The 11,035-nt window shown below is 50.5% G+C and overlaps 1 protein-coding gene across 1 annotated transcript in view; it reads left to right on the forward strand.

The window, feature by feature from the left end:
* The window catches only part of VPS13D (vacuolar protein sorting 13 homolog D), a 242,824-nt gene extending 232,499 nt beyond the window's left edge, over nucleotides 1-10,325 (forward strand). Inside the window, exons 67-68 of the mRNA XM_007463189.1 lie at nucleotides 8,330-8,570; nucleotides 10,194-10,325. Coding sequence (XP_007463251.1) covers nucleotides 8,330-8,570; nucleotides 10,194-10,325 — 373 coding nt within the window. The remainder of the gene's footprint in view (nucleotides 1-8,329; nucleotides 8,571-10,193) is intronic.
* Nucleotides 10,326-11,035: the final 710 nt, after the last annotated feature.

Raw genomic sequence — 11,035 nt, forward strand, 5'->3', positions numbered from 1 at the left:
TCTTTCCCTTTTCCTAAAAGGTGCTTGCAAGCAGTGCACATGACCTAAGTAGCTGCCCAAACATACTGTTCTCTGGAGTTTATTTGACAATTAGATTATATTTTTAAAATGTAGTTTTAGGAAATAGTCTTTGTGAGATTTTTTTTTATTAGATATTATTTTATGCTTTAAAAAAGAAGCTTTCAGTTCTCTATCCCAATTTTAATATTTCAAGAGATATATTTAAATATAATTGACTTCCTTTGCAATCCTGAGCATTTTATTTTATGCATTTAAAATTAGCATTCTTAGAAGGGGATTATGGGCCTCCCCAGAATGCCGACGTGGGGGTCCATGATCCCTGAATATTAAGAGCTCCTGTTCTGATTGGAAATTAGGAGCCTTTCTAAATGCCTGACATTTTAAATTATTATTATTCATTATTTTTTAGTATTGTGACTGTGCTAACAAAAAGAATCCTTATCCTTTAGAGAAATATGCTGGTATATTTACAGATGAAAGGAAAAGGAATGAACAGCAGCAGCTAAGAACCCTTCAGGGGCAGCAGGACCTGGGAAGTGGTTCCCGTGCAAGACTTTGAAGGTGGTGCTTGCCTTCTGGGGACACTTGAAAGTCACCCATAGGAGGCCACTTGAGTCTAGTCAGTGTCTTGGAGGCTGTCACTGGATCCCTGGGTCCCTTGATCTCAGCCGAGCCAGGCAGCTCCCTGGTCCGTTTGGGTTGTGTGCTCATTTCCATCCGTTTGAGTGCGTTCCTCCTCTTCTTTTTTCTCCTTTTTCTTTATTGAGATCTTTTTTTAATACAAAAAAAAGTATAAAAAGTAAACCAAAATAGCTTATAAACCCACCAGCCAGGTTAGTCTTTTCTCTTTTTGATGAAATAAACTCATGTACATAGTTAGCAAATTCAAAGAGTACAGAAAGAAAGAAAATCAAGAGTGAAATTCTCCTTTCTTGGGCTTCCCTGGTGGCGCAGTGCTTGAGAGTCCGCCTGCCGATGCAGGGGACGCGGGTTCGTGCCCCGGTCCGGGAGGATCCCACATGCCGCGGAGCGGCTGGGCCCGTGAGCCATGGCCGCGGAGCCTGTGCTCCGCAACGGGAGAGGCCACAACGCAAAAAAAAAAAAAAAATTCTCCTTTCTTGCCCCCTTTTGTAAACATACTGTTTATATATTTTGTATCCTGTCTATCCTTCTTGAGAAATTGCAGATAGAGATAGAAATCAGAATTTTTTATTTTGAGCACACGTTATAGTGTTGATTCTAATAACATATAATTGTAAATAAAAACCTTATAGTAATATATGCAGTCTCAAAACAAAAACAAAAGATCAGACCTTTTGAGAAGTGGGATAGAATTCATTGGCTTCCGTTTTCTAGACCAGGAAATAATCTACCAATAACCTTTGACACTTAGAAAATTGGATATTCTTTGATATGCCACTAAATTAAAACTTTCATTTGGTGGATTATCCAGCTACTCTGATAAAAGTGAATGGCTTGTCTTTGCTGCACACCTGAAACTAACACAACATTGTAAATCGTCTATGCTTCAACAGAAAGAAAGAAACGCAGGGAGGGAGGGAGGAAGGAAGGGAAAGTTAGTGGCTTGCTAATAACAAGTTAAATCAAGACTTCTGAGAGAATTCTTTATCTCTACCACTGGATAAAATACATGCAACATCCAAAGTTGTGCACTGGCAAATTCCATTGGACCCTACAACGTAAATTCATTGTTATTTTCTGAGACTACGTAACACATGAATTTATTGAATCCTTCTATGTCCCAGGACAAGTTCACAGTCTAGCAGGGGAAGCAGACAGTATTACCAACTATTTATAAACATGTGATTGCTTTTTTTTTTTTTTTTTTTTTTTGCGGTACGCGGGCCTCTCACTGTTGTGGCCTCTCCCGTTGCGGAGCACAGGCTCCGGACACGCAGGCTCAACGGCCATGGCTCACGGGCTCAGCCGCTCCACAGCACGTGGGATCTTCCCGGACCGGGGCACAAACCCGTGTCCCCTGCATCGGCAGGCGGAGTCTCAACCACTGCGCCACCAGGGAAGCCCTGTGATTGCTTTTAAAATAGAAGTATGGGCCATGTGTTATGGGACCACAAGGGCAAGTTATTAATTTGTGCCTAGAAAGCCAGGGAAGGCTGTTGGCAGTTGATCTGGTCCTGCAGCACAAGGAGAAATGGGCCGAGAAGAGAGGAAGGCATGTACGCAGAGAAGAGTGCCGGGCAAAGGCTCGGAGGCAGGAGAGTTAGCGGCATTTCTGGGGGGACTCCAGTTAGCTGGGTGTGGTGGCAGCACATGTGTGGGAGGGAAGGAGCAGAGGTTGGAAAGCTGGAAAGGTGGCTTACAAGGCCAGATTCTGAGAGCTTTTTAAAACAAATCCCCCCCTTGCCCCCTTGGTGTCCATACAGATTCTGAGAGCCGTAACGGCTTCCTGTAGGCAGTGGTGAGATTTTGAAGAGGATCTCACTCAAAATGACGTTAAAAATGTGACCTTGACAGCAGCAGAGAAAGGGATCAGCGTTGGAGAGACTGGGGACAGGAAAGCACTTAGGAGGCCCTGGGAGTGATCCAGGTGAGCACAGACTGGCAGAGAAGACGGGGAGAGGGGACAGGGAGGCAGGCGTCAGTACAGTCAGCAGACTGACCAGGTTTAGAAGCTGAGCGAGGGGTGGGGCTGAGAGGGACTCGAGGGCTGCTTGCCTGCTCGGTTGGATGGAGGTGCCATCAACTGCGAGGGGCGGTGCTGGAGGAGGAGAGGGTTCGAGAGGCCACGCTGAGTGTGAGGACCCGTGGGACGTGTGTGCCGAGACGCTCTGCAAGACCCCAGGCTCAGACACAGGTGTGGGGTCACACCTGGACTTGGGGAGAGACACGTGCGGGGCAGGAGCCTGTTCTGCGAGCACTCCTGGAGTAAGACAGCTCTGAACTCTTCTGATTTGGAAATGCCTACAAAGTGAGGAAAGTAAACATATATAGATAGAGTTAATAAAGCAAAAAAAAAAGAGAGAGAGTGGGAGAAAAAGAAAGAAATCAATTGAAAAGGGTAATTGAAACAATTGGCAGATTTCTCTCTCCCTGAGGAGCAATAATTGGTCCTGAGCCTGTTTCCTTGTGGTCTCTTAGAGGGTCACTCATTTTTCCAACCTGCTGAAGCACGGATCTGTAGTAGACTTGCAAGGGGACCTTCCCCACAGGATTAGGATAACTTAGCATCTGTTCTCAACGAAAGAAATAACAATAGCCACCATTAGTTGGGCATGTAGGTCAGTTCTAAGCATCACAGTGGCCCTAAGAGGAGATATGATGACCCTCGCTCTACACGTGACGGCAAGAAGCTCTGAGCCAAGCCATGTGGCTGGTGACAGAGCCAGTTGGCATCTAAGATTGGCTGGTTCCAATGGCACATCAGCCATGGGGCTTGGAGACAACATTCCTCCCTGCCACAGAGCGAGAGGGTTGGAGCTGTTGTTGGTCATGTCCCTGGTGTTGATGAGAATGCCCTGTGGTATCATGTCTGAGATATTGCCGCAGTGGGTGCTGCTTCTACGGCACTGAACCTTGCCGGGTTCACCCACTGTTAGCACCTGTCATCTTGGAGCATGGTGTAAGCCACGTGCCACAGCTTTCCTTTCCCTCAGAAGAAACTTTCTGAAGTTGATCCCAAGGTCAGAATGTCCTCTTTCTTCTCCTTAAAGGAGAGTTATAAGTGAAACTTTTAACCAATGTCTAAAAACCCTGTTTCTTGTTTTTTGTTTTGTGGCTCCCCCGGTCCAGAGCACAGGCTCACCAGTTGTGGCTCACAGGCTTAGTTGCTCCGCGACAGGTGGGACCTTCCCGGACCAGGGCTCGAACCTGTGTCCCTTGCATTGGCAGGCGGATTGTCAGCCACTGCGCCACCAAGGGGAGTCCCCGCCTGTTTCTTTTTACAGAATCATTCGCGGTGTCTACAGAGCACTGGGCAGCTTCTCTGGTTCTTCATATTTGAAGGGTACAGCTTATCCAGAGGCCGTGTGTCTCTGGCCACATTTTTTTCACTCTTCCTCCGAACTAATAATAGGTCAGAGGGTAGGAGGACACACTCAGGATCGACCTGAGACCACATGGCTTTCCTCCCCATGTCATCCCACGAGGGTTTGCAATGGTCACTCATTCATGAGCCAAGAGCAGCCCTGCGTGAAGCGAGGAGGGTACGGGGGATGAAGAGTGGAGAGCCCCGTGTCTAGATTCAGTTCGTGTGAGGCCATAGCCGCTGCCACTCTGGACGAAACCCTGAGCCTCTCAAGTGACGCAAATGAAAGGCTGTGGAGCACAGGCCTTTGTGGGGGACGGCCAGGCAGGGAGGGGGACACCAGGCTTTGATGACAAAGGGACAGAGGCGGGGGCAGATGTGCAGAGAAGCGCTGAGTGCACTCATTGGTTCGGCTTCACTTGTCCCCCTGGGTTTTGGTTCCTCTCTCTCAGTGACAAGTTTGGGGTTGGTCTCCATTACAGGAGGGGACCCATAATCTGGAGCTCAGTTTTAATTATTCTTTGTTGTGGTGTCCAGATTTTGTGTTTTAAAAAATGTATGCTGTAATGATGAAACCCAAAGCCTTGGTCACTGGTTGTGGGAGTTCCAGGGGAGCATCAGGGGGAAAATGGAGAGAGAGACGCTGTTGGCTAAGTCAGTGTCTGGGTTTTTGCTGAGACTGTGGTCTGGGACCCTGGCACTCCAGCTGAGGCCCCGCTGTCTCCCTTTCCCCTCCTTTCACTTAGACCCTTGGCTGCTTTTGATTTGAAAAGACTAGAACATTTCATGTAAATGTCCAAAAATTCAGTCTGTATTAGCTTCAGGGTACGAATAGGGCCCCTGGGCTCACAGAATAGAGATCTGTGCACATTTACAAACTGCTCCTCTCCCCTCACATTTCTGTAATGGACGTGAACTCCTTTTATTTATTTATTTATTTATTATTTACTTATTTATTTGTTGTTGGCTGTGTTGGGTCTTCGTTGCTGTGCGTGGGCTTTCTCTAGTTGCGGTGAGCGGGGGCTACTCTTCATTGCGGTGCACGGGCCTCTCACCGTGGTGGGCTCTCTCGTTGCGGAGCTTGGGCTCTAGGCGCGAGGGCTTCAGTAGTTGTGGCACGTGGGCTACAGTAGTTGTGGCTCGCGGGCTCTAGAGCGCAGGCTCAGTAGTTGTGGCGCACGGGCTTCGGTAGTTGGTGGCACGTGGGCTTCAGTGGTTGTGGCTCACGGGCTCTAGAGCGCAGGCTCAGTAGTTGTGGCGCACGGGCTTCAGTAGTTGTGGCACGTGGGCTTCAGTAGTTGTGGCTCGTGGGCTCTAGAGCGCAGGCTCAGTAGTTGTGAGGCACGGGCTTCAGTAGTTGTGGCACGTGGGCTTCAGTAGTTGTGGCTTACGGGCTCTAGAGCGCAGGCTCAGTAGTTGTGGCGCACGGGCTTAGTTGCTCCGCGGCATGTGGGACCTTCCCGGACCAGGGCTCGAATCCGTGGCCCCTGCATTGGCGGGCGGATTCTTAACCACTGCGCCACCAGGGAGGCCCGGCCATGAAATTTTTGCCCGTGGATTTACTGACTTTGTGACGGCAGGTAGTATGATCTCTATCAGATGAAGAAACTGAGCCGCAGAGACAGCAGCTGGCCCAGCCTGGTGGGTCTCCCTGCCCACTCGGCCTGCACTTCCACCACTGTGTGGAGCAGCTTTCACTAGAGCATCCCAGCTCAGAGCCACCCTTCCTCCTTCCTTCCACCCAGAACAGAAGTTGTTCTGGCCTGATGGAGGACTTTGCACTGTCTGTGGCCTCTTGGAAGGGAGTCTGTTTTAAAGAAGTCCAGTTTGGAAAGGGCACTAACAGCGTCAGCCAGTCGGCCCCCGGGTGTTAAGAGCAGCTGCCTAGATGGAAAGGCCTTGGCCCTTTTAGAGGCTGTGCATAAATGTCAGACAGCGGGTACTAAACAGGGTGAGAGTGAGAGTGGAGGCACGGGTGATGGAATAGAAGTACCCCATCTTGTGCTGGACCAGAGGAAAGGTAACAATCCCTATTGGATTTTTAATGCATGTGCTGCTCTGACCCTAATTGCGGTGGCCAACTTCGGGGATCTCCTTTGAGAGCCCATTACAGCCTCGGTCACCATGTGCCCGGCCCACCTGTGCTCAGAAGTCCTAGGCCATTTTCAGTTTTTAAGCTAGTTTCCCAGCAAGTTCTAGCTGGTCCTGTGATCCTTCCTCTCTTTGTCAGGAAGCTTTTTTCATCTCTCTCTGTCTCTCTGTCTCTTTCTGTCACCTTTTCTTCCCCTGGTCCAGCTATTTTAGATGTCAGTTGGTTTCTTTAAATGATACTGCTGCCCCCTGGATACTGTCAGAGCCTGGGACATGGGAAATTCCGTGCCAAGTGGCCTGAACACCAAACACTGCTGGGTATTTCTAATTTTGGCATTGAGACTTTACAGGTCTACATTCTTGGCATTGCCAACCAGTTAGAATAGAACAATAAACCCCAATTTTTGTCATGTGAGGCTGTAATTAAAATGGCAGCTGGAACCAGGCATATTTTCACTGAGTACTGAGGGGGTGGCCGACTCAGTGGTGGGTGCCCAGGGAGACACGGGAGGCATAGGGTGTGGACCCCCACTCTTACATCAGCTTAGTCAGAGAGTCAAATACCTGTCTGGGAAACAGAACGAGAACAAGTAGTTGCTTGGCAGTGCTCTTGACAGTAAGCGAGGAAGCCTTCAGAAGTGGGCGCAGGGTGGGCGTGTTTCTCGGGAAGCTTCAGAGAGAACTCGTGAATCCTTGGGCTGAGAGACAAGGCGTGTTCAGAATGGGGGCTCTCTAAGCCCAGAGGTGAGCAGGGACCTGGCGCCAGCTTGGGACTGAGAGAGGACCGGCCTGTCCAGCAGCAGGCAGGCCTGCTCCATCCCAGCAGAGTTTGGCGACTGCTGACCGTGGAACAAAGCCATCCTGGGACCCGGTCCCTGAGCCGTTCCAGGGGAGCCGCGGCTCCAGGCAACTGCGGTGTGGCAATTCCTCTCAGGACATCAAGTCCCAGGGGGCCTGGGCTTGACAGCCAGCCTGTCGTCAGCTCTTAGTATTCTTGCCGTCACCCGCTCCCCTGCGCTGTCCCCCGATGTGGCCGCCCCATTGTGGAAGGCTGTCACAAGATGCGACGGAGGCAGCCAGGCCTGGGAGAGCTGTCACGGCGGTTTCCAAGGGTCACTGCTCTTCATTCAGTAGCCGATCTGAGAGCTTTGACGTGCATAAATTTCCACTTTAAATCTGGGGCTCCAGGGAAGAAGAGATTTTTTTTTTTTTCCTGTACGCGGGCCTCTCGCTGTTGTGGCCCCTCCCGTTGCAGAGCACAGGCTCCGGACGCGCAGGCTCAGCGGCCACGGCTCACGGGCCCAGCCGCTCCGCGGCACGTGGGATCTTCCCGGACCGGGGCACGAACCCGTGTCCCCTGCATCGGCAGGCGGACTCTCAACCACTGCGCCACCAGGAGAGCCCGAAGAGATTTTTTTCTGAGTGGCCCTGAAGCCCCTAGAAGTGATGACTGAGAGTTTATGGAAATCAAGATTACAGCTTAAAAAAGCACTCTCTAACAGTTGAGTTCTGGGAACGCGGTGGTGGTCTCTAACAGTTGAATTCTGAGAACACGGTGGTGGTCTCACCAGTGAGTCCCCTGTCCCTGGAGGTGCTGAGCTGAGGCCCGGTGACCTCTTACTAGAACTGTGACAGAAAGGAAGTGGACATAGGTGTGCACCTGGAGAGGGCGTGCCATCCTCTTGCAGCGCCTAGGTTGATGACCCATCCGCTTCTGCTTTCCCCGCGTCCGTCACCACCCCTGCCCACGACTTCCAGCCCTGTGGCTGCCCCTCCCCCACCCCGTCTTCCCGGCTTCCCCTTCTCAGCTGCTGCTTCCGTCAGCATTTCAAAGCATTGTATTTCCTTCTTCTCTTCTGCCCAACCAAGCACTGCTACAGTTTTCTCTAAGCCTTAGGCTATAAAAAGGCCATAAAATTGTTTCTCCTGTTGATACACTTGGTCATATTATCGAGCCCCCCTGTGTAAGGGCTCTGTGCTTTACACATTGGCCTCACAGCAGCCCTGAGAGGCCAGTGTCGCTTTTTTTATTCCTGATTTACACACAAGGAGACGGAGGCTCAGAGTGGGTGAGCCACCTGCCCAAGGTGTAGTGAGGGAGGGAGCCTGGCTTGCAGGTCGGAGCCTCGGGCCCCCCTCCTACAGCCTCAGCCTGGAGGAGCAGCTGGCGAAGCTCTGCGTGCCCTTCTCACTCCGCCTCTTTCTCTGCAGCTTCATAGCCGTGGAGAACATCGACAGCTACTGTGTGCTCATCTCCTCCAAGGCTGTCTACTTTCTGAAAAGCGGAGACTACCTAGACCGGGAGGCCATTTTCCTGGAAGTCAAGTACGACGATCTCTACCACTGCCTCGTCTCCAAAGACCACGGGAAGGTGTATGTGCAGGTGACCAAGAAGGCCGTGAACACGAGCAGTGGGGTGTCCATCCCCGGCCCTTCCCACCAGAAGCCGATGGTGAGTGCACCCCTGCCCTGTCTCCTCAGCCGGCCGCCGCCCTACTGATGCTTCTCAACGGGAAAGTGTTTGCCGTGTGTGAGGCTTGCGCTGGGCTGTTGTGATTCCCCGGGGTTCCTGCTTCTTAGTCCCACAGGCAGAAGGCACTCAGTGTGTGTGGGGTGGGACGATGCCGCTCTCCCAGCTCCACCGGAGGGCGGGTTGCTCAAGGCTTGTGCCGCAGTTTCCCACCCATACAGTATGGGCAGGATTACCGCCTCTAATCAGCCGTGAGGGCCAGCTGACATGATGCACGGGGCTGTTTTATTCCTACAATGGGACTCTTCGGCACATTGAATCTAAGAAGGCGTTAGAGCACACGCTGGCTTCTTCATTGCTTCGCCTCTAGAATAATTGGAAATTAACTTTTTTTTCTGCACAAGGAAGCAATATCTAGCATAGGCCCCTATCCACGGTAAAAGCTCAATGAATATCTGTAAATAAACTTTACACTTGACCTCCAAAAGGTACAAGATATTATTATGGCAGGACTTTTCAACAACACCGTTCCTGTTAATAACCAGCATTCGTTAAGGGCTTACTGTGTGTCAGGCTGGATTCTAAGTACTTCTAGATTATTTAATGTTGTACTGCTGTTGTCCCCACTTGGTGGTCAGGAGGCTTGGTGAGGACAGGTGACTTGCTCAAGGTTATCCGGCCAACACCGGAGGGAGCTGGGGTTCAAACCCACGTGCCCGTGCAGCTCCAGGGCTGGCAGCCTGGACCACTCTGCTGCCTCCGCTCGGAGGGGCTGTTGTTGGCTCGGCAGAAGCACGTGTGAGGGACTCCACCGCCAGCCATATTCTGACGTGGGATCTTTTCATGAAACCAGGTGTTAGCCCTGCTCATTTTTCACCTGGAATGCTAGGATTTTCAAGCCTGCATTCGAGAATGACGTGCCATTCAAAATGGCCCTGCTTATCTCAGTGTTTCCACAGATGAGAAACAGCAGCCAGCCTTTGTGGGCCTCTCTCCCTTGACCTTCTCCCTGCCGAGGAATGCGCTTGGGTTTGGTTTGGCTTGTGCAGGCTCCTGCACAAGGGGTCATCGGCTTAGGTTAGGGCTGGTAGATTAATTGAGTTAACACCCAAAAGCCTGAGTATTTCCACAAGTTCCTTTCGGAGGTGGGGAGCTGTGCCCAGCTGCACTGTTGCCCTTTCAAGGCAAGTGAGCTTTCTTGATAAGAAAGGCCTCGAGGGCATTTGTGTGCTCTGACCATCACCAGACTTTAGATTTGAATCCCAGGTCTTTGTTATTCTCACCTCAGCTGATCCTCACACCTCGGAGCTGAAACTGGTTCTCAGTTACAGGCAGTCCCAAATGTCAGGTGATTATGGGTCGACTGCACAGCCACCTGGGGAATGAGTTAAAGATACAGATTCCAGAGATCCACCCCAGACCTCGAATCGGCATAACTAGGAGTAGGGCCCTGGGAATCTGTTTCTTTAAACTGCGACCCATGCTGTTCTGATCCACAGTCAGGCTGGGAGCTGCTGCCTGGGTGGATTTCAATGGCCCGTGTCCTGTGATTCTGTTTGGCTTCCCACCTTGGGGGCAGGTTACTCATTCTGTCCTTTTCTTCAGGTCCACGTGAAATCAGAGGTCCTTGCTATCAAGTTATCACAAGAAATAAACTATGCAAAGAGCCTTTACTATGAACAGCAACTTATGTTAAGACTCAATGAAAACCAAGAGCAGTTGGAGCTGGACTCCTGAGAAACCCCAGCTGCTGGAGGGACACTCCCAGACGTAGACCCCAAACCAATCAGGAGGAGAGAGGCCCGTGGGCTTGGCTTAAATCAGAGGAAACCAGAATAAGGTTTGGGGGATGCTATCAAGAGGGAGAGTAGATACTGGTGAGGGGGGTTACAAATGGAACCATATTAATTTGTGGGGCAGGGGGCTACTTTAGATTATGGGGAGGTAAGTTTTAAGAGGCATTGGTTGAATAACGTTTAAAACAAAGAAAGTATAACTGAGATCAATCTAATTTTTAGATTGCCCTGTATTTTGTTAACATGTATATATGTACAACTGTGTGTTTGTAAATACGTAGGAGCATTTCTGAACAGGGCCTGTGATGTGTGTAACGGTTTGTTAACTGTAAAGTAATATAAAATTATATTGGACCTTCTATTGCACTAACTCTATACGTCTCGTTCAGGGTACTGTCCGTGAAGAGGGATTCTTGGAAGCGGCAGAACGTTATGCCTTAGTTTGGGAAACTGGAATATTCACGGTTATGTGGGCTGAGGTGAGGGGGCAGGTGCGTCAGGAGCGACGCCTTTGAAACCTGTGCTCATCCTGGGCTGGAGCCGCGAACCCGACGTGTCTAGACCCAGAGCCAGCCCTTGATGAGGCCTAGGGGAGTGACTCGGACACATCTTTTATTTATTTCTCCCCCAGTTTAAAGACAGTTCTTAGAG

The sequence above is a fragment of the Lipotes vexillifer genome, unplaced genomic scaffold (assembly GCF_000442215.2).
Source record: "Lipotes vexillifer unplaced genomic scaffold, Lipotes_vexillifer_v1.1 scaffold109, whole genome shotgun sequence".
NCBI lineage: Eukaryota > Metazoa > Chordata > Mammalia > Artiodactyla > Lipotidae > Lipotes > Lipotes vexillifer.